This window comes from Diaporthe batatas (assembly GCF_019321695.1).
Source record: "Diaporthe batatas strain CRI 302-4 chromosome Unknown Contig00003, whole genome shotgun sequence".
Lineage (NCBI taxonomy): Eukaryota > Fungi > Ascomycota > Sordariomycetes > Diaporthales > Diaporthaceae > Diaporthe > Diaporthe batatas.
This window is the reverse complement of record NW_025408550.1, coordinates 6,851,503-6,879,036: the sequence shown is the minus strand read 5'-3', so window position 1 is coordinate 6,879,036 and position 27,534 is coordinate 6,851,503. Positions and strand designations below refer to the sequence as shown.

General features: G+C 55.8%; 8 protein-coding genes across 8 annotated transcripts; 4 read left to right on the top strand and 4 right to left on the bottom strand.

Annotated features, from left to right (window-relative positions):
* Window positions 1–1,902: 1,902 nt before the first annotated feature.
* KVR01_002295 (uncharacterized protein) lies at window positions 1,903–4,790 on the top strand. The gene is made up of 4 exons (XM_044793669.1): window positions 1,903–2,664; window positions 2,735–2,901; window positions 2,971–4,196; window positions 4,265–4,790. Exons 1-4 carry the CDS (start codon window positions 2,406–2,408, stop codon window positions 4,326–4,328), a joined length of 1,716 nt encoding a protein of 571 aa, XP_044647310.1. The 5' UTR covers window positions 1,903–2,405; the 3' UTR covers window positions 4,329–4,790.
* A 500-nt stretch (window positions 4,791–5,290) lies between these two features.
* On the bottom strand, window positions 5,291–6,101 carry KVR01_002856 (uncharacterized protein; the record flags this gene model as incomplete). Its single annotated transcript, XM_044790110.1, has 2 exons — window positions 5,291–5,914; window positions 5,994–6,101. The coding sequence occupies 2 exons, from the start codon at window positions 6,099–6,101 to the stop codon at window positions 5,291–5,293; spliced, it is 732 nt and encodes a 243-aa protein (XP_044647871.1).
* A 595-nt stretch (window positions 6,102–6,696) lies between these two features.
* Window positions 6,697–8,988, top strand: KVR01_003208 (uncharacterized protein; the record flags this gene model as incomplete). The annotated part of the gene is made up of 2 exons (XM_044781533.1): window positions 6,697–8,732; window positions 8,838–8,988. The coding sequence occupies 2 exons, from the start codon at window positions 6,697–6,699 to the stop codon at window positions 8,986–8,988; spliced, it is 2,187 nt and encodes a 728-aa protein (XP_044648223.1).
* Window positions 8,989–10,399: 1,411 nt separating this feature from the next.
* On the bottom strand, window positions 10,400–13,211 carry KVR01_002268 (uncharacterized protein). Its single transcript, XM_044792578.1, has 2 exons — window positions 12,404–13,211; window positions 10,400–12,239 (listed from the first exon to the last, which is right to left on the bottom strand). Exons 1-2 carry the CDS (start codon window positions 12,782–12,784, stop codon window positions 10,998–11,000), a joined length of 1,623 nt encoding a protein of 540 aa, XP_044647283.1. The 5' UTR covers window positions 12,785–13,211; the 3' UTR covers window positions 10,400–10,997.
* A 3,240-nt stretch (window positions 13,212–16,451) lies between these two features.
* KVR01_002917 (Smc5-Smc6 complex subunit NSE4) lies at window positions 16,452–20,803 on the bottom strand. Its single transcript, XM_044787704.1, has 2 exons — window positions 19,690–20,803; window positions 16,452–19,634 (listed from the first exon to the last, which is right to left on the bottom strand). The coding sequence occupies exons 1-2, from the start codon at window positions 20,645–20,647 to the stop codon at window positions 19,435–19,437; spliced, it is 1,158 nt and encodes a 385-aa protein (XP_044647932.1). The 5' UTR covers window positions 20,648–20,803; the 3' UTR covers window positions 16,452–19,434.
* Window positions 20,804–21,006: 203 nt separating this feature from the next.
* Window positions 21,007–24,132, top strand: KVR01_002875 (phosphatidylinositol 3-kinase VPS34). The gene is made up of 2 exons (XM_044793550.1): window positions 21,007–21,198; window positions 21,275–24,132. The coding sequence occupies exons 1-2, from the start codon at window positions 21,140–21,142 to the stop codon at window positions 23,958–23,960; spliced, it is 2,745 nt and encodes a 914-aa protein (XP_044647890.1). The 5' UTR covers window positions 21,007–21,139; the 3' UTR covers window positions 23,961–24,132.
* An 18-nt stretch (window positions 24,133–24,150) lies between these two features.
* Window positions 24,151–27,532, bottom strand: KVR01_002529 (uncharacterized protein). Its single transcript, XM_044781286.1, has 2 exons — window positions 25,390–27,532; window positions 24,151–25,321 (listed from the first exon to the last, which is right to left on the bottom strand). The coding sequence occupies exons 1-2, from the start codon at window positions 25,575–25,577 to the stop codon at window positions 24,244–24,246; spliced, it is 1,266 nt and encodes a 421-aa protein (XP_044647544.1). The 5' UTR covers window positions 25,578–27,532; the 3' UTR covers window positions 24,151–24,243.
* On the top strand, window positions 26,270–27,469 carry KVR01_003637 (uncharacterized protein; the record flags this gene model as incomplete). The annotated part of the gene is made up of 1 exon (XM_044790658.1): window positions 26,270–27,469. The coding sequence occupies one exon, from the start codon at window positions 26,270–26,272 to the stop codon at window positions 27,467–27,469; it is 1,200 nt and encodes a 399-aa protein (XP_044648652.1).
* Window positions 27,533–27,534: the final 2 nt, after the last annotated feature.

Below are 27,534 nucleotides of genomic sequence, written 5' to 3'. Positions count from 1 at the left end.
TACCCCAACCTATTAATTTAAGCCCAACTAAAATAATTATATTATTAATAAAAACTAAAATTATAAAAAAAAAAAAAACTACTACTTAAATAAAAGTAAACTAAACTTTACCTTAAATAAAAACTTTAACTTAAATAATAACTACTATTTAAATAATAATTTTAATTATAATAATAATTATAATAATTATAACTTTAATAATAATTTTAATAATTACTATTCTAATTAAAAAAAGCCCACCTAATATATATTAAAGCGCCTTAACTAGCTAAGCTATAAAAAAAAAAACTACTAAAAGGACTAATTAAATTAATTAATAATTATAAATTAATTAACAATTAATTATAGTTGGCAAGCAATTAATAATAGCCTAGCAAATAATTAATAGTTGGGCAACTAGGTAATTTATAAACATTAATTCAAAACATTAACTATAAAAAAAAAAAACTACTAAAAGGGCCAACTAGTTAAACATAGCTATAATTAGCAACTATTTAGTAAACAGCTTAGTAAGCAATTAGTAATTTAAACTTAATTTCACCTATTAAAGTAATTTAAATTCAAGCAATTTAGGCAATTCGCAAAACATTAATTTAAAGCGTTTTAAACTACTTAAATTAAGCAAATTACAATTATACATTTAATGGCAATTCTAAGTAATTAAAGCAATTTAGTTGGAAACTACTTTATTAGCAAATAGAGCTTTCTAATTAGCTGGAAGGAAAATTTTAAAAAACTAAAAAAATACTAATATAAAAATAGTAGGCTGCAATAAATTAGCTACTACAAGCCAGGTCAATAATAATTCGTACATATATACGGGCCAACTACTTAATTAATAAGGTCTGGCCAACCCAACTAGGCGCTTTTATGCCCACCAGGCAGACCTTCTAACTAATACCAAAATATACCACTTTAACTACTTCTTATATATAAGCTAAACCAACCAACACTATTAATATATTATTTCTATATAAATTACTAGTTAGAAAGATATTAGAATTAAGAAGTATTAAAGGAGGGTATTTTTTATTATTATATAAATTAATCCTTTTAATTTAAATTTTCTACATTTTAGTTTTAAATATCCTTTTAAGTGTTTAGTATAGCTTTTTAGTAAGTAGACTTTTTAGTTAATATATTTTCTTTAAAGGTTTCCCTAATATTTATTAGTATTTTAACTACATTAGTTTTCACTATACTAAATAGGTAGAGAAAGCTATATTAAAAAAACGTTTAGGAAAGGGGTATCTGAACATTTGAGATAAAGTCAGTCCAGTCAGTCCAGTCAGCGAGACATGCCAGTATTGTGCCGGTGCTGTGCCATTACGGAGTGCCAACCATGCACCTGCATCTTGGGGGGAAATGTTTCGATGAATGGATCGATGCTTCGCTAGTTTCAAGTCTCACGGGCTTGGCCCCAGCGAGGCCTTACTCCAAGGTTGCTAGCACGTCTCGTCCGTTTTGCCCCTCTGCCCGTCAGCCACCGCATTAGTGTCCAATTGCGCAAGCAACTGGATGCACAACTCGAGGCAGATGCAACGACAACGGTGGTCCAAGTTCCCGGCAAGGCTTGCTTTGTGTGTGTTCTGCCCCTCTGCACGGTACTGTGCAAGACAATGTGGAGCTGCTCAGCCAGTGGGCCTCTAATGTGAGGACCACAGTATGTACTTGTCTGGGTAGGTGCCTACCTAGGTACCTAGGTACCGACGCACCCACCGTACAGCAATCTGATGCTGGAGCTGGAGCTTTGGAAGGCTGGTTAGAGAGGCCCGACCCTGCCGGGCCCCCAAGTCAGGAGCGAGCTGTCAAGGGAAGGGGGGGGCCTCCCAGACGCGATCCTGCTGCAGCCTGCAGGTTCTTTAATTTAGCTTCTTCCCGGCCCTAACAATAAGGGCCCTTATTAGTGACAAGTAAGTCCCTTCGCACGCCAGGCTAAAATGGCCCGTCATCGCTTGTCTAATCCATCAACCGGCCCAGCCTGCGGCCATTTCTCTTGGCCTCCCAGCACAGCCCAACCCGGGCCACGACCACCATTTCAAGGCCCAGCTTGGCCGTACATCATCGCCGTCTGGCGCAACCTCGCCCATTCTCGCCTCCTGGACGACAGCGCATCCAGGCCAGATTGTGACGTCTTGGCGCAACTGTGTGAACCCACACGACGAGAGAGAGAGCGAGCGCCTGGACCCAACCAGCGGAAACTTTAAACGCCAGGTCCCATCGAAACAAATGCTCCAAAAGTCCACAGCCCCATTAAAGCCTCGCACGTCTCCACGCCGCCGCGCCACGACCGTGTCCCTCTGCGATATAAGTGAACAACTCGCCTCTCCTTCTCACAAGAAAACCCTCTCTTGGCCTCATCAGCCCACACTCGAAGCCAGACACGAGAGAGCCCGCCAACAGTGATGCCTTCCTCCTTCCGCCTCGCCAACCCCGAGGCGGCGCCTCTCGCGATGGCGCAAACATCGCCATTTGTTGTCTTTAGAAAACCCCACGATTCTCACCCATCGCTCGACCATCTCATCCTGCTGGTTTTCGAGGCTGTGATGGAGGTGGTGTGCGTCAGCTTGCCCGGCTACATCATCGCGAGGCTGGGCCACTTCGATGCCGACAAGCAGAAGTTCCTGGCGAACCTCAACGTCATGCTGTTCACGCCATGTCTAAGTACGACTCCGGACAATCCTTGCTCACGCGGAATAGAGGGATCATAATGGCTAACGTGGGATACCCCCAGTCTTCACCAAGCTTGCTTCTCAGCTCAACGCCGACAAGCTTATCGAGCTCGCCGTCATTCCTATCATCTTTGTCATACAGACCATCGTGTCTTATCTGGTTGCACAAGGCGTTTCCCGGCTTTTCGGATTCCACAAGAGAGCGTCAAACTTTGTCACGGCCATGGGTGTAAGCTGGGACCTAGTGCGCCTCGTTCCACCAAAGACGCGTGTTAGCTGACAGATGTGCGCCACTCAGGTGTTTGGGAATTCGAACTCACTCCCAATCTCATTGGTGATATCACTCTCGCAAACCCTAAAGGGCCTCCACTGGGACAGGATACCTGGTGACAATGACGACGAGGTTGCCGCCCGTGGAATCCTCTACCTGATGATTTTCCAGCAGCTCGGCCAGCTGGTGCGATGGAGCTGGGGTTACCACGTCCTTCTGGCCCCAAAGGACAAGTACGACGACTACGACGACGAGAGAGTTGAAGAGGGCCGCTATGCAGGAGATGCCTTGGGCAGCGAGGAGACGGACAACTTACTACGGCCTGGAGACGACGAAGACGCCGACGACCACCGGGATAGTGCGTCAGACACCTACGAGCCTGCTGGCCGTACCCCCGTGGCGAACCAATCACGGTCATCCCTTGCTGACCTTGCCGACGACGACGGTACATCTACGCCCAAGAAGAACGTGTATGGTAGGCACCACTACAAAACGAACTCGGCGCGCCCTAGTACTGCGGACACGATTGGCGAGAGCTTGCACAACGACAGCATTCTCTCCTTCCCCCGCATCCGTACCCACGATGACGAGGCCGAGATTCCGGAGGGAATCAAGGGCTACCCAGGCCGCTGTCACCGCTGGGTCAAGCAGACGAAGCTGAAGACGACAGCCGCTGTCAACAGGAAGCGCCACGAGGCGTATACCCGCCTGCCCCCTCCCCTCCAGCGCGCGGTAGACTTTCAGCAGAAGGCCGCGGCCAAGTTGAGCAATTTCCTCTGGGAGTTCATGAACCCGCCGTTGTGGGCGATGCTCGCGGCGGTGATCGTCGCTTCCGTCCCGGATCTACAGAGGCTTTTCTTCGAGGAGGGCTCGTTCGTCAAGAACAGCGTGACCAGCGCCGTCAGCTCGAGCGCCGGCGTGGCCGTCCCGCTCATCCTTGTCGTGCTGGGCGCCAACTTGGCACGTAACACGCAGAAGCGTGACGCCGAGCCCGAGGAGGCCGTGATCGGAGGCAAGCTGCTGGTTGCCAGCCTCGTCTGCCGCATGCTGCTGCCCACGCTGATCATGGCGCCCATCCTCGCCGTCTTCGCCAAGTACGTGCCCGTGAGCATCCTGGACGACCCCATCTTCGTGATCGTCTGCTTCCTCCTCACCGGCGCGCCGAGTGCCTTGCAGCTGGCGCAGATCTGCCAGATCAACTCGGTCTACGAGAATGTCATGTCCAAGATCCTCTTCCAGAGCTACGTCATCTGGTAAGTACACTCTAGTAGTTTTGCACTGTTTTATCTGGGTGACTGCTAACGGAAGCCCCGCGCCACAGGATCCTCCCCTCAACCCTCATCCTGGTCATGCTTGCGCTTGAGGTCGTCGAGTGGGCCGCATAGGTGCACCTACACTCCCGGGTTGTCATCCCTCATTTTCTTTTTGTGAATTCATTTTCGGGTGGCTATACAGAAAACACAAGGCAGGGTGCTGGCGAAAGAAGCATAGACGGCTGGCATTGGTTGTGGCGTTCAGCGGCGGCGTTCTTGGTCCGGCGCAAGGTTTGTCAGGGACTCATAAAGGGGACCCTTCTCAGCGCGAGGTTCTTGTCTTCAGACCTCAATGTGATATGGCTTGAACAGTACATATGATGGCATTGTGGAACAAGACACGAGGTACGGGCGGTATTATAGGGTAGGCATAGAATCAAAACGAATTACCAAAGTCGGTTACATGCCCTGTTGATCAACACAATACATACCGTTGTGAGGGCTGGTTCATTTCGAAGGGCTTGTTGAATGCCCAAGATGCTTCTGGGCGGTGAAGTTTGAAATGTCACAGGAGGCTTTGAACCCGGATCCATTAAGCAGATACATAGACATGCGCTTCAATTAAGGGTTTTCATGTGCCATTTCTTGGAAAGAAAGTCCAATTACATTTCTTCCTTTTTTGAGCCTTCGGCTCTTCGTTATGGCCAAATGCCGCAGGCTCGGTTCTTTCACGCAGAAGTGACTGTTATCAGCAAAACGTGATACATGATTTCAAGCCGCAAACAATGATCTACGATTTAATGGTGCCATGGGGGACGATCGGGAGTGGGCTGGGATCGAGCCAGCCCCATCTTGACTTGGCCAACAAATACGTTCTCAGCGCCATCATGATGGGCAAAGCAACCGCCCCGGGGGCCAAGGGCTTCTCAAGACTAGGGACACAGCAGGAGGTCTGGGCCCAACCTGCTCGAGGAGCTTATACGTAGCCATTCGGTCTCTGCCGGCCACACACTCGTCGATGAGTCTCTCCGACATGGATCTTGGCGTATTGTCCTGAGCAGATCACTGCGGCCAGCCCAATCCGCCCCGCGCATTCAACTGGTGCCGTTCACCAGGGCAGGCTGCTGATGGCCTGCTGCGGGCGGGACAAGCTCCCACTCGTTTACGTTACCCTTCCAGTCGCTGGTCCTGACGCCCCTCACGGCGACGATGATGACCCTGACCTCCTCGCCGGCGACGAAGCACTCGCGGCCGCCGTCCTCAGTGGTGGCGGCGGCGGGCTGGGCGAAGGGGCTGAAGCCGGCGCTGGCGTCGTCGTCAAAGGTGTTGTTGTCGAGGTGGGCCTGGCGGTAGAAGCGCTCCTCGTCGGTGCCGGCGGCGACGACGCGGGCGCTGCCGTTGATGGTGGCGCTGATGCTGGACATGGCGCTCGTGTTGAGGTTGAGCAGCAGGGAGGCGAGGCTGGAGCGCGAGGGCGAGACGGAGGCGGCGCCGCCGGAGAGGCGCCTGGCGGTTGAGGTGGGCGGGCGGTGGGAGACCCAGTCGTGTACCAGCAGCGAGACGTGTGGGTTTGTCAGGAGGTTGGCCATCTTCTTGGAGGCCGGGTTGGTGGTCATGACGATGACGGGCTCGGAGGGCGAGTACGGCGAGGAGGGGAGGTAGGTGTAGTTCATGAGGGAGACGTTGGGGATGTTGTCGGTGCATGTCGCGAGGTGGAGCTGTCGGCGGTGGCATCTGTCAGCGGCTTGGTGGCCTGGTGGTTTGGCGGCGGGTGGTCCGAGGGGCGGGCACACTTACGAAGCGGGCATTCTCGAGGCACTGGACCACCTCTGGCGGGAGAGACGAGGTGACTTGGCGGTTGTTATCGCCAATGGAGGCCGCTGCGTTCAGGGGTATTCGTGACATGGTCGGTGGTCGGTCTTGGTCTTGGTCTTGGTCTTGGGTTCCGCTGACGAGCCTCAAGGTGTGGAGGGCAGTTATTAGTTGTACTGGGCGGTGGTGGGGCGGATGAGTTGAGCAGAGCATCGAGCACCGTCGGGATGCTTAGCTAACGAGTGGACCGAAGCACCAAAGCACCATCCCTGTCGGGTCAGATGCACGGTGACGCAGTGACCTTCCCCGGACCCGCCAGGGGTTTGTGTATCCTAGTATCCCATCTTCTTCCCCGGATTCAGACCCAAGCACCCAAGCTGATTCGTCCAGGTGTTGATCTGCAGGTGCTGGATGCGAGTGTCTTTCCCCTGCTTGGAGAAAGCAACTGCTAGCCGACATTCACACTGCACGGCATCCTAGTTCAGTGCCTAGGTACCTGTGCAGCAGGGCGTTCGGCATAGCACCATGTCGGCCTGGGGCACGGCTATCCACGGCTGACGTCCGATTGTCCTTCACCTCGGGACGGACGAGACCATCAACATGGCGACCAGAAAAGACAAGTACAGCTGACTGCTCGTGCACTGCCCAACCCACGAGCAACACCCCGCACAATACAAAGACGCCCATCATGAGATCCGTCAAGAACGCCCACCGGCGTCTCCCCCTCGGCCCACTATCGAGGGCCTTCCTCTCCACGTCGGCCTCCACGTCGACCATCACGCCCATCACGTCCGTGATAATAGCCAACCGCGGTGAGATCGCCCTCCGCGTCCAGCGCACAGCCTCCAGGCTCGGCATCCGCACAACAACCCTCTACACGGATGTCGACCGCAACGCCCAGCACACCACCGCCACCCCCTACTCGCTTTCCCTGCCCAATTACCTCGACGGCGACCGCATCATCGCCCTCGCCAAGCAGCATGGCATCCAGGCCCTGCACCCGGGCTACGGCTTCCTGTCTGAGAACGCCGCATTCGCCCAGAAGTGCCACGACGCCGGCATCGTCTTCGTCGGCCCGCCCGCCTCTGCCATGGCTGACATGGGCGACAAGGCCCGATCCAAGGAGATCATGACCGCTGCCGGCGTGCCCTGTGTCCCAGGATACCACGGCACTGAACAGGCCGTCGAGGCCCTGCAGGCCCACGCCGTCGAGATCGGCTTCCCCGTCCTGCTCAAGAGCGTCAAGGGCGGCGGCGGGAAGGGCATGCGCATCGTTGACTCCGAGGCCGACTTCCCCTCCCAGCTGCGCTCCGCCCGCGCAGAGGCCCGCGCCAGCTTCGGCGAGGGTGGCGAGGTCATGCTGGTCGAGAAGTACGTCGTGCGTCCCCGTCACGTCGAGGTCCAGGTCTTTGCCGACAAGCTCGGCAACTGCGTGGCCCTCGGCGAGCGCGACTGCTCCGTGCAGAGGCGTCATCAGAAGATCCTCGAGGAGAGCCCCGCACCGCTGCTCGACGATGCCACGCGCAAGGACCTCTGGGCCAAGGCGAGGACAGCCGCTCTCGCCGTCGGCTACGTCGGCGCCGGCACCGTCGAGTTCATTCTGGACAGGGACACTGGCCGCTTCTACTTCATGGAGATGAACACCAGGCTGCAGGTTGAGCACCCCGTCAGCGAGATGGTCACCGGCACCGATCTGGTCGAGTGGCAGTTCCGCGTCGCCGCCGGCGAGGCCCTGCCTCTGACGCAGGACGAGATCGAGGCGAGGATTGAGGAGAGGGGAGCCGCTATTGAGGCCAGGATCTACGCCGAGAGCCCTGAGAAGGAGTTTATGCCTGACTCGGGCAAGCTGGTCCACCTGGTCACACCAAAGACGGACGAGGATGTTCGGATTGACGCTGGCTTCATAGAGGGTGATACTGTATCCTCGGCCTACGACGGGATGATTTCGAAGCTCATTGTGCGCGGCAAGGACCGTGAGGCGGCGATACGAAGGCTCGAGCTGGCGCTCCGCGAGTACGAAGTGGTTGGCCTCAGCACAAATATCGAGTTCCTCAAGAGGCTTTGCAGGAGCCAGGCCTTTATCGACGGAGACGTCGAGACAGGATTCATCAAGAAGCACGGTGACGAGCTGTTTAAGCCCAGGCAAATCGAAAACGAGGTATTCGTGCAAGCTGCTCTCGGACTGCTCACAGCACAGCTACAAGGCGATCTATCAAGGTCAGGCCCGCATGGCGAGGTGCTCGGCTTTGGGCCTCAGAGCGCCTCCTCAGGCGAGCGGAACTACGCCTTCAGATGCATCGACAACTACAGCTCACAAGAAGGCGAGGTTGTCCAGGCAAGAATCACACAACTGGGCAATAATCTTTTCAGCGCGACCGTATCGCGCAAAGGCCAAGAACAGCCCCAAGCCTTTGAGAATCTCATCTGCGAGCCCCTCCCCTCTTCCATCACCCAATCCAACCCCTCAAGGACGGCAGTGCGGACATTCTTCCCCCTCGAGAGGCTGGACACAACCGTTGTGTCAGACCCAACTAACTCTCACAAACTGAGCATCTTCCAGCACGGCCTGAAGACCGAGCTTATGCTGCAGCAGCCTTCGTGGTATGACAAGGCACTTGGGTTGCAAGATGTCGCCGCCTCAGTGGTAGCGCCGATGCCGTGCAAGATTCTCAGAAATGAAGTCAGCGAGGGCGAAACAGTGGAAAAGGGAGCACCACTCGTTGTGTAAGTCCAGACAACCATCAGTGTTTCCTTCTGAACCCCGAACGCGTTATTCATCGTGACGTACGAGGGAGGTTCAACCTTTTCTCTGACAATGGAAACACACAGTATCGAGTCGATGAAGATGGAGACGGTGATTCGGTCACCGCAGAGCGGCGTCATCAAGAAGCTGGCGCACAAGGGGGGTGATATATGCAAGGCCGGCACCGTCCTTGTCATATTTGAGGAAGCCGAAGAGAACCACAATGCTCCATCTTAAAAAGCGCAAAAGAAACAGGAAATTATACAAAGACTTCATTTTGCCTTCTACAAAGCACATGTGGACTTCTACAAACCAATGTTTACGCCCATACACTATAAAGAGTGGACATGAATAATAAGCGATCCAAATTACATAGAAAGAGAGGAATCAAGCTTTCCATTGGGTTAAAGTATAAGAGAGCCCAATGTGCGCTCCAAGTCAACATCATGTGAATTACAGCTTGAACAGATTTGTAGCCTACCACTCTCATACAACAAGCAGAAAAAGCACATCCGTTGATCCCAACTCTCCTCCTCTCGGATAACTCGAGCAGTGAATAAATATAGCCGCTATCAGCATTCACATGTTAGAAGCAGCTTCGAATTGAGTCTCGATTCTGTCAACACCCCCCGGCTGACCACTGCGCCAATTCATCGAGGCTCGCTTCCTCGTCTTGGAGCCCGCCCGTCAGAAACACCCAACAAGGCCGCCACCGGAGACGAGGAGCATGCCCTACCTACACCAAGTATACCAAGGCACCTAATGCCCTGACGGCGGAAGCGCCGGCGCCGGCCTCCAAGGAGGACATTGGGGTCAGGCTGGGGACATATGTATGTTGCCAAGAAGGTGGAGTTGAAGAGTGTGCCGGTTGCTGTCAAGGCGAACTGAAGGGGGCCTCACAGGCACACGTGGTGGATTTCCCCAGCCTGTCCTGGTGTTGGCGACATGGTGGTCTCTTGCGGCTTGCTGTAATGTCTGCGGTACTATCATAGCTAGGTTGCTTCTTTGGAGATCTCTTTGTGCAGTCATCTTTTGCCTGGGCCCACGATCTATTGCTCTGTGGGAGTATTTTCCTATGCCTACTGTGCCATCAAGTTCTTCGGGATGCGTCAATTATGTGCAGCTGGCTAGCCACGGCAGGGAAACAACGAAGTAGAATTATTGCGAGAAGACGAATAACAACTAGGAAGTGCCATCCCTCTCAAGATTCGTCACTGTCAAAAGTCTTGTTGTATCAAGAACTGAACCACAGTCCTAAGATAAGCCGTGCTCCACCGCCCCGTAGTAGGCCTGGTCTTGACAGCCTGATTAGGTACACATTCATTCGACTGGCGCTTGCACACGTGGGCTAATGTATGTACACAAGTGGTGGGGTTAACGGGAAGGGCACGGAAAGGATCCACCTGACAGCGGTGAATAGCAGCTGTGGGCCTCCTCCGCAAAAGGAGGGTCTCTTTGATGAACCATCCATCCCGTCACAATGGAGTTGGGCAAGAGCGGAGACGACATTTGCTATTAGAAGACGGGTTTCGAATGTCTTCGAGTGGTTTGGTTATTCATTAGCAGCCGACATTGTTTTGGACATGCGAAAATTCCCAAGGGAAAAGAGGACAACCACAGCAGTAGCAGTAGCTTTCTCCAGGGACGAGATTATTGAAAGAAATATTCAATAGCCGGACCCTCGGGGAGCCCATCGTTGATTTTTGACTTGAGGTGCGACCGGTCTCTGAAGATTCCAGGGCTGTTGTTGTAAGAGGTCAATCTCATTTCCCGCTCCAATATACTAGCCGGCTTTGTGAATTAGGTTGCACGGTGATCAAATGAGACGTTATCATACTGAACTACTTGCAACTGTGTGCAATCATGCCATCATGGATTGGCCCGTCGAAATCAAACACAGTGACAGCAGCCTGAGACTTTGGGGTGACAGACGAGAAAAAACGTTTGATTTGACGGTGATCTAGGATCAGAGAGTGTCACTATTTAGTCCTCTTGCCGACAGCATCCTCGGTCCCTTCGTCACACTCTCGAGACACACAAACTTTGCATAATGATAACACCCAAGGAAAACCTAATCCGTTTATGATGCGTGAAATTATAGCAACCGTAGTAGCACTGACGGTACTACTATGCTAAATAAGCCAGGTCTGCGCATCCCCGGGAGCCCTCGGGATTGCCCAAAAAGCCCATGCCTGGTCTGTCCTACCACATCGTCGGAGTACGTGAGTACCGCAGACGTTGCCGAATTAGGCGCGGATCTCACCGAGAAACTCCTTGAGCTCCTCGTCGACAAGCTCGTGAATCTTCTCGGAGAACTTCTCGGCCTTGTTGGCAAATGACTCGCCGGCCGATGTGACTTTGCCAGAAATGACCTTGAAGTCGTTCTCGATGGCCTTCTCGAGCTCGGAAACGGACTCCAGGACCTTCTCATCAGCACTTTGCTTCTTCTCGTCGGGCTTGACGACGTAGCTACCGCCCTCGATAATGGACGTGTAGTTGCTGCAACCGCCACCGTTCCAGGCAAGCAGGTTGGGAGTGTCCTTGGGGATATCAGAGAGGGCGTCGACGGTGGCAATGCTGATCATCTGGCTCTTGAGCTCCTTGGGAGTAATGGCCGCAACGGAGTACTCGGAGTCAGAGGCGGGTTGCAGCGACAGGTAGTAGGCGAGGAGACCACAGATGTGGGGCGAGGCCATGGAAGTTCCCGAGATGGTGTTAACAGCGGTCTTGCTTCCGATCCATGTAGACTGGATGCTCAGGCCAGGGGCGAAGATGTCAGTGCATTTTCCGTAGTTGGAGAAGTAGGCACGGCTGTCGTCGATTGCAGAAGCACCGACGGTGATGGCCTTGTCAGCGGAAGCAGGTGAGTAGTTACACGCGTCCGCGTTGTCGTTGCCTGCGGCAACGGCGAAGTGAATGCCGGCATCGACGGCAGCATTCACAGCCTGGTCAAGCAGCTTGGTCTTGCCGCCACCGAGGGACATGTTGGCCACGGAACCCTTGAAGCCCTTGCGCTTGCCGTTCTTGGCAGCCTTGACCTGCTCCTGGTGAGAAGTGGCAGCAAAGTCGACGCCGGCTATGACATCGGCCATTGTGCCACTACCATTAGAGCGGAGTACCTTGACGGCGTAGACGTTGGCCTTCTTCGCAACGCCGTACTTCTTTCCGGCAATAGTGCCGGAGCAGTGTGTTCCATGGCCGTTACCGTCTTCGTCGGCATCACCGTTGGGGATGGTCTTGCCCCAGTGAGCGCGGCCCTCAAAGTCGACGTGCTCCGTGTTCGTGCCGGTGTCAATGACGTAGGCGTCGACACCCTCACCACCGTCCTCGGCATAGAGGTATTTGTTGAAGGTACCGAAAGAGAGAGGGTTGCGGTGGGAGACACGAGCCAGGCCCCAGGGGGCCATCTTCTCGGTCTCGCCGTCGCAGGACTCCTGAGCTTCATACCTCATCGTGTGGACGACGGTGTCTTGTTCGATGGCCTCAACCTGCCGGGAAAAGTAATGTCAGCAAGCGAGGCATTAAAATCACGCCCATGCGATTGGTCGACACCGTGGCCCTCTCGGGAGCCGCCAACTGAGCTGCAGTGGGGGCTCCGATGATGGTAATGCCAAGTTCGGTGAGGCGGTGGGTGGCTGGGAGTTGGACTTACATCAGGATGCCTTCGGATGTCCTCAATAGTGGCGTCATCGAAGTGGCCGGCGTAGCCCATGAAGGCGCCGCCGATCTTGTAGGTGTGCTTGAGACCCTCAAAGACAGTGTCGACGAGAGGGAACTGACCACGCTTGCGCAGCTCAAGCTCACGGGCCTCCTGGTTGGCGGAGTGAACCGAGCTCAGCCAGTTGTGGTGGTCGGCGGCGTGTGAGTCAGTGACATGCTTCTTGAACTTGATGATGTAGCGGTTGGGGATGGCGTCGGCGTTGGACGAGCTCAGGATGGGAGCAACGCCATCATGGATGGTGCCGGTGCTGAAGGATGGAACCACAGCTGCAGCAGCGCAGGCCGCAAAAGAGAGGGCGGCGAAGCCTCTCATGGTGACCGAGAGTCTCTTGAGAATGAGAGGGACGATAAGGAATGGAGGATGGTCAGTGGATGTCTACCAGCGACGACAAAAAGGGTGGGGAATAAGTAGGGGCCAAAGACGACGAAGAATAGGCGCGAGGATAGGAGATGAAGAGCAGAGGTCGTGTGGACGCGAGATACAGAAAACGATGATGGATGGTCAGGATGGTTGTGTTGAGATGATGGAAGAGGAAGAGGGAGGGCGAGGGTTTAAGAGACGGAGGAGTAGAGCAGGCCGATCAGCAGCCGGCACTGTTGCGTTGTTGGGGCAGCTGCTGTCGTTATCAGAGGAAGGAAAGGCACGGGACCGGCGTTATCACCCGCTAAGGATGACGACTGACGACACCACGGGTGTGCTGGCCCATTGCCAGACAGTACTGTGTAGTACGTACCTCCTGCCAAGTGGGGGATCCCAGGCCCAAGTGGGGCCCCCAAGTCGGCCCCAGGTCGCAAGTACGTCTCGCCCGGCCGCCTCCAGGGCAGGGCGGCTGGGCTGCTAGGCTGCTAGGGTGCGCCAGCTGCGACTTACTCCGTAGGTAATAAGGCGTAGTAGTATGCGCAGCCCACGGCTGCCTTGCGGAGCCCGCCTTGGGTGCAAGCGGCTGGCCCCTGCCTGCCTCTTTGCAGAGTTGGCAGTGGGTGTGAGTGGGCTGGCAGGGGCGCTCTTGGAGCTTTCCCCGGACTTGCACTGGCTGGCAGGCAGGCGGCTGGCTCTCTCGGCACGAGGTAGGTGTGGTGAGCTCCCCCCCCCTGATAAGAGCTCCTGCTCTGGGCCGCCCCCTTATCTACTGTGTAGCTACCTGGGTGGCTGCATTGGTATCCCAGGCATTGTACTGTACGAATTAGGCCAGAGGGCTGCACCTGCCTGCCTGCTTTCGTTGCCGGACGCGACATCAGACATCAGACTGGCACGAGACCTTTCTGTTTTGTTCATTGCAGGAGGCACCACCGTCCTGCGCCGTGGTCAGCAGGACAAGCCTGCCGAGACCTCGTTGCACACTACAAGTACGTAGCTTGCCTTAGGTACCTAGGTACCCTGGTAGACCGGGCACCACCACAGTACGCTATATGCAGGCACTGATGAGTACCAGGTACGGGGTACTCCGTTCGGCGGCAGGGCGGCTGAGGTCACACGAACGAGGACCCTGCGGGCTGCGGCAGCAACCACCTGGCCACTCTCGGGTGAAGCTTATCTGGGTTGATGGATGGATGATGGATGGTCGTCTCGACTCGTCAGGCTCGTCCGCGGGTTTGCCACCACCGCCCAGAGCCCCATGCCATCATGGTCGTGGCAAGGGGCTAGCAACGATGGCACTTGAACTCGCAGTGAAGCTGTCTGGCTGTCTGGCTGCCTGGCAGCTCTGGCAGCTCTGGCAGTGCCTGCCCCTTTACCCGCTCCTCCAGCTCCTCCAGCTCCTCCAGCGCGGAACGGGAGGCTTGCAGATCCCGGTGGGCCGGTGCAGGTTAGAAGGTCAGATGGAGGCGCAGAATGCCTCCACGTGCCCTGACGCCGAACTGGTCCCCCACAGACGCACCCACCCTGATCCAGTGCATGCTTGCCCGAGTCAACCAAGTAGTGTAGTGTTCAAGTAGTGTGGTGTGGGGTGTACGAGGCCACAAGGGAATCCAGCATCCATCTGCGGAATGACTCGAGAATTGCCATGACGCCTACTGCCTATCTCGACGATCCAGTCAGCCAGTCAGGCTCGGTCCCCTAATAAGTAATAAGCCCCCCTGCCTGCACACGGACCAGGAAGCATCTTGTACACCGCACGATGCAGGTCAATATTTCATGTGATGATTGTCGCTCCCTCACCGAGTCGGGAGAATAGGGGTTCAAGCTTGTTACCAAATGGTCAGGCCGGACTGGTTTGAGATGGCCTATTGATTTGCACCATCAATCACCATTGGTTGTCGGATGCGCACCGCGCACGAGAGTCAAATACCACTTAAGTTCATTGTGCCGTCCATCTATGAATCTCCTCGACCCTAAATAACAGCACGACGGGGCAGGAAATCCCCGGCCACCAGAGCATCACACGTTGCGCATCCACCAGTCCGAACCTGCCGTGGCCTACTCGTGGTCTACTATCGAACTTGCTGCCCGTGGAGCCACCCGGGCACCCGCCTGAGGGCTGGCAATAGCAGCCTCAGATCAACCCCGAACACCAGATACCACGGATACGGCCTTGTGGACGATAGCCCCCGGAAATATGCCGTCCACAGTTGAGCGTTGGCAGCCCTCCACATCCTCCTCTCCTCGAAAATGGCTATGGATATTGTCGCGACCCATAGGAGCAAGACTGCCACGGCCGCGCACGATGCTTCCCACATCGGAAACCTGGCAAGCAGAGGGCGTGCCACGTTCCACCCCGCCAAGTATGTCATGGTCAAGTACCAGCCATAGGCGCAACAGCTGTAAAGTGCGGCCACGAACCAGACCAACATCGTCCACAAGTAGCGGCCGGCCAGGAATGGCAGGGCAATCGGGGCGACACAGACAGCAGCTATGACATACCATAACACCGTGAGATACATCATAACGTCATCTCGAGGTACTGGCTCTGGGACGAAGGCTTCATCAGGCTCAGGGGCCGGGGAATCTGGCCAAGAAAGGGGGGTTCCGCCCCATCTGTCGCCTCCTCCGGGCACAATGGGGGTAAGACCGAGTGCATTCGCCACACCATTCAAGATACCGGGAGGCGTGCGAGGGATTGGATCTCCCGCCATGTTCCTACAAACGTAGAAGGCGACCTGTGGCACGCCATCAGCCGGAAGCGCGCCATATGTACCTCTGCCGCAGCAAGGGCATCTCCGGCCACGCCTGCCATCAGGCGTTACCACTGGCGGGGCTTCCACGGGCTGCCATTCTCCCATTGCGGCCTGTTCCGCTGGCGTCTGGATTGGTACGGTCTGTTCTTGCTCGCGTCGGGCTGGTGTAGCCCCCGCTGAGCCCTCTCCCGCTGAGCCTTGCGCCTGTCCGGCCTCTGCTTGCTCGCCCAAAGCCGGGGCGCCAGGCTGACCTTCCTCCGCTTCCGCTGGCTGATCGACTCGGAAACTCACTCTGCGGTTGCTACCAGTGCTGCCCCGAGACCTTGCCGAAGCCGCCCCTGGGGAGCGTCCCGCGGGAGGCGGCGAGTCCCCAAGAGCGAGCTCGCAAGTACAGCCGCAGGTCAGAAACTCGCCTAGCTCCGGGGGAAAGCGGAAGTTTGGCACGCAGTCGCCACATGGCCCGTTGGGATGCTTGGACAGCCATTCCGGTATCGCGTAGAGAGGTACAGGATTTACAGCAGCAGGTCGTCCCCCAGGGCGTTCTGTCCTGTCACTACCTGAGCTGTTCCTGGAACCAGCAGCAGGTTGTCCCCCAGGGCGTTGTGTCCTATCACTACCTGAGCTGTTGCTGGAAGCATTCGACCGCCTGCTACCAGCCTCTGCCTGCCTGTCGTCGGCCTCTGGGTGTATGCTGCCGGCCCTTGATTGCCTCCTGGACCCAGGTGCTTGCATGCTACCAGCCTCTGCCTGCCTGTCGTCGGCCTCTGGGTGTATGCTGCCGGCCCTTGATTGCCTCCTGGACCCAGGTGCTTGCATGCTACCAGCCTCTGCCTGCCTGTCGTCGGCCTCTGGGTGTATGCTGCTGGCCCTTGATTGCCTCCTGGACCCAGGTGCTTGCATGCTACCAGCCTCTGCCTGCCTGTCGTCGGCCTCTGGGTGTATGCTGCCGGCCCTTGATTGCCTCCTGGACCCAGGTGCTTGCATGCTACCAGCCTCTGCCTGCCTGTCGTCGGCCTCTGGGTGTATGCTGCCGGCCCTTGATTGCCTCCTGGACCCAGGTGCTTGCATGCTACCAGCCTCTGCCTGCCTGTCGTCGGCCTCTGGGTGTATGCTGCTGGCATTTGTTTGCGTTCTGGACGTTCCTGACGATCCTCCATAGTTGTGTCCCGCTAATTCCGTGGCGAGATCCCGGAGCGATGCCCTTGGGCTTACCAGCGAACCCGATGGACTTCGTGCACTGCCATTTTGCGGGTCTGATCTTTCGCTATTCGTCCTGCTTCTGAACATGCCGCCCAGGCCAGCCAAAAGGCCAAGGCCTCCTGCGGGAATCGGGGGAGAGCCTTGTGCGCGTACGAGGGCCCGGACCCGGGCCAGAAGCCGGGTTTCGCTCTCCCTGCAATCATCTCTCTCTCGTGCGATTTCATGCCTCTCTCGCTCGAATAGATCTCTTTGCTCTGTGACTTCGAGTAGTCGAATCCCCAAGAAGGCTCTGGATAATTGCCCGTTGGCTGAGAATGGCGTTACATTGTCATCCAAGGCTTCCATGTCAATGCCGGCATTCATCTGCACCTGTCGCATCCCCGCCTCATGCCGCGCGAGATTCTCCAAGACGGATACCACGGTCTGGAAGGCCCACTGTCGATCTGGGGATAAAGGAGGCGGAGCTGCCGGTCGGTCGGACTCGTTGAATCCAGACTCGAAATTGTCTCTACTTGGCCGCTGGTTTGCGGTACGCTGTATTGCCAGCTCGGCCTCGCATTTGTTCATTCCCTGCATATAATGATCCCTCTCCTGCTTAAGGTTCCGAATTTCCGCTTTCCAGTCCCTCTCATTTGTATTTCTCTCGGTGCGCAAGCGATCCTTTTCGTCTTGGATGTCCTGCTCCATTTTCCGCATTGTGTCGTCGAGCGTATTCAGTTCTTCATTGAGTTCCTTGCGATGCTCTTCCATGCCCAGGATTGTGTTCACGAGTTCGTCTCTCGGTTTCCTTAAAAGTGCCTCGCGGGTCATAGGGAGTGGCTCGGGTCGAGATGAATTAGACGCCATTGACGGTGCCCTGGAGCCACGCGAGCTGCCTCGCCGGCGCTCTCCGGGAGTGGGCGCGTCGTCAATTAGGGTTATCATATCAGTGGTCGTGTTCACCACAAAGTTCCTCTCGTCTGCGAGAGCGTTTGTCACCATGTCTCTGAATGCGATGGTTCCTCTTCGCGCTTCCCGGATGATCTCGTCCTGTAAGGCACGCGGAATGTTTGCTGTGGATGCTCTAATCACATCTCTCATGCCTGCGACCCCTTGGTGCACCAATTGTTCGAGCTCGTCGGCGCCGAGCTGAAACCTCCATCCTCTGACCCTGTCTAAGCGCATCTGGAATTCCTGCGCATCCCCCACCAAGCCATGTTGCCTCAGTTGGTCGTATAATTCGAGGAAAGCACGGTTTCGTCTCCGGATCTCCCATTCAGGATCTACGGCAGGTAGATCCTCTGAGTTCCCACCCGCCCTTCCTGGCCTCGAAGGGCTGGGCCTCGAAGGGCTGGGCCTCGAAGGGCTGGGCAGACCGCGTGGCACACCAAGAGGCGTAGGGCCCTCGTGCCCTCCTATGTCACGGAGAAGATCGCCAAGATCGCCTGTGATTGAAACCCCAGTATGGCTACGTGTCAGGCCGGGGCGATTATTGCCTCCTCCATGGGCTGATTCTGCGCTCCCTTGCGAACTGTTGCTTTGGCTATTGATCCTTGCGCGGGTGGGGCCTATGAGCTCGTCGCTTGGTGGTCCAGGACCGGGAGGCTCTGACTCATCGCCTGGTGGCACAGGAATGGGGTTTTCTGGCTCCTGCGCAAGTGAAGCAGGCGGAGATCCAGACGTTATCGGCGTGTTGGACATTTGGGGCTCGTTGCTAGTGCTCGCATGACTTCCCGCTTGCTGCGCCTCCTCTGTAACAGTTGTGCCTCGTGTGCCCTCTGTGTCCGAATTTCGTTCAGGGGCGACCGTGGGCTCAGGAGGCGGACCATCGCCTACAACAGAAGCCGGGTCGTCGTCTTCGTGGCCCACATCCTGAAGGTCATGAGGCGGCCGTGTGTCTCCTTCGCCATCATCACCGCCTGTATTCGACATCGCGACTGTTAAGAATGGTGTTTGACGCCAGTTGGTCGCTGGGTGCAGATATTCTGCAACAATTCACCCGCAGACAACTCTCACGGCCTTGAACAAAAAGCTTTGGACCAGTGAACGCGCCACGCTTCTTGGTGCTTCGCTGCCCGAAGACCTCGGGACCCTCTTATGCCGTTGCACCATCCCATTGTCCTGTAAACATGTAGTCGCACGTTGAGGATAAAAGAGCGCTCCCGATGCAGTACATCAGAGGGAAATTGAACGAAAACGGCTATTCGGACGGGCGGCGGAGTGGAAGGCAGGACTGGCAGCTTTGTGTTGTGCGTATGAACGCAAGGGGCGTCCCGTCCGCGACAAGCCATTGTCAACGGATCCGGCCATCAACCCGAAAAGTCACTTGATGCAGCTCATCGCACGTGAAAGAAGTTTGCATCCTGTCGTGGCATTTTCTGGATTTGAGCCCATAAGACGGGATGCATGGCCTGCAGCCGAAATCAATACCGCCGGCCAAATAGCGCACGGAAGTGGTGCCTCTTGAGAAGATGCTCGTCAACAAACAAGTAGTCCCGCAACACACCACGATACCTTTGATGGCTGGCTGCGTGTAATTCTGACCAGCTCTTTCCCAAACGCCAAACGCCTTTTCTCCAAATCCGGCGGCCATGACTGCCTGATGCTCCGCAAGATTGGGCGTGCCGCAAGCAATTGTGTAATGCCTTGCTAGCCTGCCAGCCTGCTAGGTCAGCTGTACCAACCCCGCGCTCCTGGACCTTGTGTTTGCGACTCTTGCCTGTGTTCGATCATGGGCTCTTTGATGTTAAAGGCTTGTATGAGATCTCTCCACGTCGGCATATCAATTGACATAATTGCCTGCCGCTTCATGGTCCCGTGATTAGACACGGAATTCGACGGTTGTCCTCTTTCACCAGCACTGGAAGGGCCTAATCCATGTTAGCCAGGGCCATGACCAAACAAGCCATTAGTGTTGACACTCACAAAGAGACGGCAGCCCATTTTCCTCGTAATGCACCTCCACCATTCCCTCGCGAATCAAAAAGCTCACGTAGAACATGTTCTCCACTGTCTGGCCGAAGGACCTGGGGTTAATGCAGAATCGTACCAGGTCTATGTTGCCTGTTTCGGTGATGCCCAGTACTTCCATCGCCCTTTCCATCTGCTCATCATCGATGCTGTCGTCATCTTGCATCTTCTGAAGTTCCTGTATTGCCGTGCCTCTCACAGACTTGAGCTGTTTCAAGATCTTATTGCATATTGCCGTGAGGTCGTTTTCGTTCTTTGCGAGGTCCTCTGTATTTAACACCTCAGGTCGAACCTCCTGTAGGTCGCGTAGCCGCAGGGGCGCTGTCCTTGTAACCAGCTTGCGAACCTTCTTTTGCACCGACAGGGGTCCAAGCAAGAAACCCGACAGTGCTGGTCTTCGTACGTTGGGAACACAGGCGTACCGGCCGAGATGCGCCCAGTCCATCATGTCACCGCCCTCCTCGTCGTCCGAGGCGTCATCATCGGATCCAATCGCGCCTCGTTGCGCACCGACCCGACGGTTGCGCTGGGTGTGTGATAGCTCCTCGTCTGCGCCGTCCACTATGCCAGCGCCTCGGCGCATGTACGTGATACACTTGGATACGAACTCATCCGTGTCAATGCCATTGCCCAGGTTCCCGGCGGTCAATTTCTGCAGCCTACGGCTCTGGAGATCGGCCAGCGTGACGAGGGCTTTGGAATCGATAGCAGCTTCGGCGGTCTGTTTGATCTTCTTGTTGATATCCTCGAGGCGGGCGAGGGCTTCCGAGACTTTGGTAGACCCGACCTGCATGTAGGCCTCTGCATTCTCATGCATGTCTCTCTCGAGGTCGCGGATGCTCTGCTGAATCTCACGACGCTCCGCGAGCGACTGCTCTGGGTCGTATTTGCTTGCATCCTCGTCCCAATCCATATTTACCGTGATGAAGGGTGGGAGAGTACAAGAGAGAGGTGGGAGAATCGAGTCTTCAATTTTGCAGAAAAGAACCAAGAAGCTGGGATGGGTGGGTTTGGACGATCAGGAAGTTGGACCCTGACGCGACTGATCTCGGTGTGAGACGCGTCTAGGTATACCTAGGTAAAGTGCTGCTGGGGGACACTGTGGGCCCTGTGGGGAGGCGCTGTCGCCTGACTGGGCCCGCCCCAGGGGGGCAGCTCCCCGCTGTCCGATAAGGCTTATCGATCTCTATCTGCTTAGGTACGTACTGTTAGACAGATGCATTATCTCACAAGGCAGACGGACGGCTACGAGGGTGCACCTCGCATTCCCTTCTTTGACGACTATCACCACTGTGGCTTCGACTTGCACTAGCTATGATTCGGCACCTGAGATGAGGATCGAAACTGCTTCTGATTACTTCCGATACGCAGTGGTCGGAGCGGTAGCAAGCCAAGACGCCAAACAATGGAGCCATTCTCCTTCGCGAGCTCTGAGGCTGTCCATTATCCTGTCAGGGTCCGGATGTAAGTTTGTCGCCACGACCAGAACCTCGCTTGCCTAAGACTTCTCATGCGTCTGAAATGTACTGACCCCCTCCAGAATCAACTTGGAAGGCGACGAAACCCCTTACCAGTTCTCCACGCTCCTCGAGAAGCCAGAGCTTCGCCACACTGGCTCTAACACCAGCTCCCATTCGGATCTCTACGTCACTGTGCAAGTTTGGGCAGGCTCGAAGCCCCTTACTGTCCCTGTCCAAACAGCATATAAAGCTTTTAGGACAGAACGAAAATGGAATGAATGGCTGACTCTGCCGATAAACTACTCCAATCTGCCAATCAACTCATGCCTTGCCCTCACGATATGGGATTTGTCTCCCACTGGGGGCAGCAATGCCCAAGGACATGCCATTCCCTTCGGTGGCACCACGATCCCGTTGTTTGATAAGGATAATCAGATTCACAAGGGCCGCCAAAAATGCCACGTCTACAGACACAAGCTTGCCGACGGCAACGACAACACAACTACCTCGGCAGTCGAAGGGAGAAGAAGGCTGGGAAGAAAAGGCGAGGCTATCGTCGTCGATAAGGACGCTGAAGAGATGGACAGAATGGAAATACTTTTTAAGAAGCACGAAATGGGTGAGATAGCCAAGGTAGACTGGCTGGATCAGCTCGTCTTCCGTGGCTTCGAGAAGCGTAACTTGCAGGTTGCGAAAGCGTCCGTCAAGGACTTGGAGCGACAGCGTGCACACAAAAGCATCACCAAGGACAGCGGCGGAGAGAACGTGCAAGACACAGTCCAGGATGGAGACCCCAGTCCTGGTCCCTCCAAGTTCACGCTCAACGTGGAGCTCCCCCGTTTCGACTTCCCAGTCGTCTTTGCCGATCACGAGTACGCCCCGCCACCAATATCCTCGCTACAACATCTCTCGGCCTCACAGTCTAATATTCAGCTGAAACCGCCACCAGAAGTCATGTATGGGCCCGGTATCGACGGAATCGGTGTATCAGATGGCGTGGGGAGTCGATTGGTCCGCGTCTACGACCCAGAGGTCGGGCAGAGAGATAATCCAGCTGAGAGCAAGCACAGGCGGCTCGTCCGAAGCCAGCATAGACACGGGATATTGGACAAGGACCTCAAACCGAATGCGAAGACGCGAGACGAACTCAATAACATCATGGAGTACTCTCCAACTCAACAACTATCCCCCGAGGAGAAGGACCTCATATGGAAATTCCGGTACCACCTGAATCGGGACAAGAGAGCACTTACTAAATTTGTCAAGTCGGTCAACTGGCAGGACCAAAGCGAAGCGAAGCAAGCTGTGCAAGTCCTCGGAAGATGGACAGACATTGATGTTGACGATGCTCTGGAATTACTAGGACCGACGTTTGACAATGCTACTGTTCGGGCCTACGCCGTCCGGCGACTACACAAGGCGGACGATGATGAGCTCCTGCTTTACCTTCTTCAGCTCTGCCAGGCTCTCAAATTCGAGCATATTTCTCCCGAGTCTGGTCAAGAAGTCACGCAGGACTCATCGTTGGCGAAGTTTCTGATTTCCCGAGCAGTCAATAATTTTGTGCTCGGGAATTACTTCTACTGGTACCTGATGGTAGAATGCGACGACGTGAGCGACGACCAAGCACCTGAGGTCCGAAAGATGTTCCAGAAGGTGGCTTTTGACTTCATGACTGAACTCGAAAAGCGCGCGGACGGCAAAGAGACCAGGAAGCTGCTTTTGCGGCAAGCTGAGTGGATTGCGATCCTGTCCAGGATTTCCATTGAGATCAAGGAGTCAAATGAGACGATACCTCGAAGAACTGACCGGGTCAAGCACTTCTTGGCTGACCCCAAGAACGAGCTCATCACTATAGACCCGCCCTTGCCACTGCCGCTTGATCCGTCTGTAAAGATCGTCGGCGTGGCGCCTCAGGAGACAGTCGTTTTCAAATCATCGCTTCACCCTATCAAAGTGGCCTTCAAGACCACGACGGGACAGAATTACCCCATCATCTTCAAAACAGGTGACGACTTGCGGCAGGATCAGCTGGTTATCCAGATCATCACCCTGATGGACCAGCTTCTACAGAAAGAAAACTTGGACCTGAAGCTTACGCCATACAAGATCCTTGCTACCAGCACGAGCGCGGGTCTGTCCCAGTTCGTCCCCTCGATACCCTTCCAGAATATCGTGACCAAGTACAAGAACGCCCCGGTCCTTGCCTACCTCAAACAGAACAACCCCGACGACAAGGCACCCCTCGGCCTGCGCAAAGAAACCCTAGACACGTTCGTGAGATCATGCGCGGGCTACTGCGTCATCACGTACATCCTGGGAGTCGGCGACCGACATCTGGACAACCTCCTCCTGGCCCCCGATGGGCACTTTTTCCATGCCGATTTCGGTTTCATCTTGGGCCGCGACCCCAAGCCCTTTGCGCCGGCCATGAAGATCTCCAAGGAGATGGTCGAAGCCATGGGAGGCACCAGCAGTGAACACTACCGCCAGTTCACTCAATACTGTTACCTGGCCTACGCCGCGTTGCGGAAGTCAAGCAACCTTATTCTCAACCTGTTCAGCCTGATGGTCGACGCGAACATCCCGGACATAAAGCTCGAGCCGGACAAAGCGGTAGTCAAGGTCAAGGAGAGGCTACAGCTCGAGCTTAACGAGGAGAACGCCCTCCGGCATCTGGCAAGGGTGATCGATGATAACCTGTACGCGTATGCACCAGTGATGATCGACCGTTTGCATGCGATGACACAGGCATTCCGAGCCTGAGGCGGGCGTCCCAACCTGTCGGTGGGCCGCCAGTGTCTCAGGCAGTTGTTGGTGTAATGAACTCGGGCCCTCACCGATCGAGGTATGGGGGTCATTATACTACTTCTATGTACAATTTAACCTGCGTTGATACCCTATTGGACGAGAATAAAGTGCAGCCTCTTCGGCTTTCTGTGATTGCACTTGCCCCCCGGGCGCCAACCCAATGACATTCATTGCAAAGATCTCCTTTATTAGTCGCTAGATCATGAAGACCATGCTGTGTGCTGTCACGCGTCATGCGTCACGCGTCACCAAACACGAACACACCCTTGCCGGCTCTAAAGCCCTGCAGAGTGCCCTGGACCGCCCCCCTGAGAGTGGCCTCCTCGGTCTGCCAGTTCCACTCGACCTCCTGCACAGGCGCGTCCCTGAACTTTCCGTCCCTGATGAGTCCCAGTATCTCGTTGACCGTGCGCTTCTTGCCCTCACGGTCGGCGTTGGCCCAGCGGCTCAGCCAGAAGCCCTGGAACCGGAGATCCCTGAATATCAGCAGGCCGGTGGGCAGCATGACTGGCTGCTTGGACATGGCGCCATAGGTGACAAGGGTGCCGCTCTCACTGAGGCACTTGGCCATGGCGGTGGCGGACTTGCCGCCGACGCAGTTGAGGCCGAGCGTGACGGGGTCCCTGCCGCCGCGGGTGAACTCGTCTCGCAGGCGGGCCGTGAATGACCTGTCGAGGAACTCGGCCTCGGTGACAACGGCGGTTGCGCCTAGGTCCAGCAGCTCGCGGCGCAGCTGCTCGGTGGCCGTCTGATCCTCGCGCTCGCGGATGACATTGATGCTGCGCAGGCCCCAAAGGCGGCCCAGTTGGATGGCGGCGCGACCGACGCCGCTGTTGGCGCCGTTCTGGATGAACCACGCGCCGCCCGCTGCCGAGGGGTCCGTCTGGAAGGTCTTGACGGACTGTCCGATGAGGTCGACGTAGTCCCGCAGCATGCGGTATGCGCTGCACGGGTTCACCGACACGGTGGCCACCTGGATGGGGTCGAGCCCGCTCTTGTCGACCTTGAGCAGCGAGGCCTCGGCGTTCTCGACGAGGGCGTGTGTGCGCCACGTGCCGAATCCCGTTGAGGCCGGGATGCACCAGTCGCCCTTCTGGAGGCCGGTCACGCCGGAGCCTACTGACAGCACCTCGAGGCAGCCCTCGTTCCCGGGGATGGAGGACGGCTCGGATGTGCCGATGGATGTGTCGTAAGATGGCTTGGCGCCGTAGGTGCCCTGGATGGTGTTTACATCTGCTGGGTTCACGGGGGCGGCGAGGGTGCGGACGAGGACTGAGTGGGAGGGAATCTGCGGCGAGATTGAGTGGTTGTGTAGTCTGGGCGGTGAATCAGCAAGTGCTTTGAGTGGCCGAGCGGCTGACGGCCTCAAGAGAGGCATGCATACCGAAGCACGTCGGAGGGCTCGCCCGGCTTCGAGAAGACGAGGGCTTTGGCTTGTGTGTATCCATACGGGCCGGATTTGTGACGAACAGAGGCACCGCCGAGTGGCCGGGGGGTGCTCTGGCATGCGCCAGCAGCTCGTGGGCGCAAGAATGTGAAGTTCAGGCAACGAGCCGGTCTGATCGTGGCCATTGTGAAGCTATCAAGGGACTGCTTCGCGGTGGTAAACTACAGCTTGTTGTTGGGAATTGGGGGGCCCGCGGGGGATGCGGGGTGTTGGGTGTGCAGTGCCTTTGGGGTAGCTAAGAACCTGGGCACCTAGCTACCAATGCTTGGACGTGTGCTTTCGCTACCTAGGCACCTCTGCGGCCGCTGTATCCGTAGGCGGAGGTCCGTTGAGGCTCTTGGGATGACGTCGGCTCGGCGCAAAGGAGCTCTCAGAAGGCGGGTACTATGTAGGTACTTGAGTGCCTAGGTAGTATCGACAGCCCGAAGTACCAAAGTACCCCTGCTCCCGGCCTTCAGGGTCGGGCTGCAGCGGTCGTGACTGCCGTAAAATCTTCCAGGGTTACTGGTAGTATCTATGTATACAACGTGCTCAACTTTCTTTGGCAACACTACTCTCACCTTATTTAACGCACTTGATTTCCCTACTTCTCATCGACAATTAGCCAATCCTGCCTTCAGTCACCGTGCTCACAAATTGGATTGATCTGGGACGACTACCACTGGTAGCAGATATTCAAGTCTTGACCGGCGTCGGGTTTAGACGAGGACTGCCTCTCGAGTTCCTCCGTCGGGAGTGGAAACATGCCTCGGTGAGCACGACATTGGGCACCTAAGCATCCTTCTCGATCAAGGGACTTGGTGCACGTCCATAAGATATGGCATCGGCATTATCAGAAACTGCAGCAAACGCAGCCAAGGCCGCCTTCTCATCCGCCTCCCTCAAATCCGCAACACCTTTCACACCTCGGCAGACCTTTGAAGTATCGTCTTCAATAGTCCGCTCATACTTTCTCGGTCACCATCATGCCGCTCTGTCGCGTATGCGCCGCACGCTTTCCAACGTCGGACTGGTCATCGAATGCCGAGACATGCGGGTCCCCTTGACCTCCTGGAACCCCCTTTTGGAATCATCCCTCATGTATGGTAACTCCACAAACTTTGGCCGAGGCGGCGACAAAGGCTTCGTGGCTGGTGGCAGTGGCAGGCCCTCCCGCCCACGTATCATCGTATACACACACAAGGACCTTGTGCCGGAAGCCGAGGGAAACAGGATTGCCCGAATCCTAACCAGCTTCAACAAGCGACATGGGGCAGGGAACACCTCCATATTGTTCCACGGCGCTGGCAACGAAAACAATGGCACCAAAGAACTGCTGAAAGAAATCAAGCGCGTAGCGCAAGATGACGACAGCATCACAGGCCTGCGAGCGCTGGTGGTCGGCATGCCCAACGCAGGCAAGTCGTCACTCCTCAACCGCCTGCGGTCACAGGGCAAGCCAACATTGGGCCGCGCCTCCAAGGTCGCCAAGACGGGGTCCGAGCCGGGCGTCACGCGGAAGCTCGGCACGCCAGTGCGCATCATCGCCGGGGATGACAATTCGGAGGGTGTCTTTGTCCTGGACACGCCGGGAGTGTTCATACCCTACGTGCCGGACGCTGAGGCCATGCTCAAGCTCACGCTCGCCGGCTGCGTCAAAGACGGTCTCATCTCGTGGGTCACCGTCGCCGACTATCTCCTCTTCCATCTCAATCGGTTCGACCCAACCGGCAAGGTCTACGCCGAGTTCTGCGAAGAGCCGACGAACGATGTCCACGAATTTCTGAGCGGTGTGGCCAGGCGTACGGGGAAGCTCATAAAAGGCGATGAGGAGTTCCTGGAGGGCGCTGCGGATTGGGTAGTCAGGAGGTGGAGGAACGGTATGCTGGGGCTGTTCGTCCTCGACGAGGTCACCTGGAGCAGTCTCGAGGCAGCAAAGAAACTGAGCCTGGATCCGCCGTTGAGTATGAACCAGGCGAGGAAGCGAGAGAAGGAGGCGAGAAGAGATAGGGCGATGGCGAAGCATGCCCAGAAATAAGATACGTCAGACGGTGGGAGAAACTTAGAGAGGAATGATACCCTGCTTGACAGCACTCGCGAAGT

Excerpts from the sequence above, each read along its gene's own strand:
- KVR01_002295 (XM_044793669.1), top strand. The coding sequence starts at position 2,406 with ATGCCTTCCTCCTTCCGCCTCGCCAACCCCGAGGCGGCGCCTCTCGCG. Across the intron at positions 2,665-2,734 it reads GCTGTTCACGCCATGTCTAA|TCTTCACCAAGCTTGCTTCT; the intron begins GTACGACTCCGG and ends GGATACCCCCAG. Across the intron at positions 4,197-4,264 it reads TTCCAGAGCTACGTCATCTG|GATCCTCCCCTCAACCCTCA; the intron begins GTAAGTACACTC and ends CCCGCGCCACAG.
- KVR01_002268 (XM_044792578.1), bottom strand. The coding sequence starts at position 12,784 with ATGAGAGGCTTCGCCGCCCTCTCTTTTGCGGCCTGCGCTGCTGCAGCT. Across the intron at positions 12,240-12,403 it reads ACATCCGAAGGCATCCTGAT|GTTGAGGCCATCGAACAAGA; the intron begins GTAAGTCCAACT and ends TTTTCCCGGCAG.
- KVR01_002917 (XM_044787704.1), bottom strand. The coding sequence starts at position 20,647 with ATGGATTGGGACGAGGATGCAAGCAAATACGACCCAGAGCAGTCGCTC. Across the intron at positions 19,635-19,689 it reads AAATGGGCTGCCGTCTCTTT|GCCCTTCCAGTGCTGGTGAA; the intron begins GTGAGTGTCAAC and ends AACATGGATTAG.
- KVR01_002875 (XM_044793550.1), top strand. The coding sequence starts at position 21,140 with ATGGAGCCATTCTCCTTCGCGAGCTCTGAGGCTGTCCATTATCCTGTC. Across the intron at positions 21,199-21,274 it reads TATCCTGTCAGGGTCCGGAT|AATCAACTTGGAAGGCGACG; the intron begins GTAAGTTTGTCG and ends GACCCCCTCCAG.
- KVR01_002529 (XM_044781286.1), bottom strand. The coding sequence starts at position 25,577 with ATGGCCACGATCAGACCGGCTCGTTGCCTGAACTTCACATTCTTGCGC. Across the intron at positions 25,322-25,389 it reads GAGCCCTCCGACGTGCTTCG|ACTACACAACCACTCAATCT; the intron begins GTATGCATGCCT and ends TTCACCGCCCAG.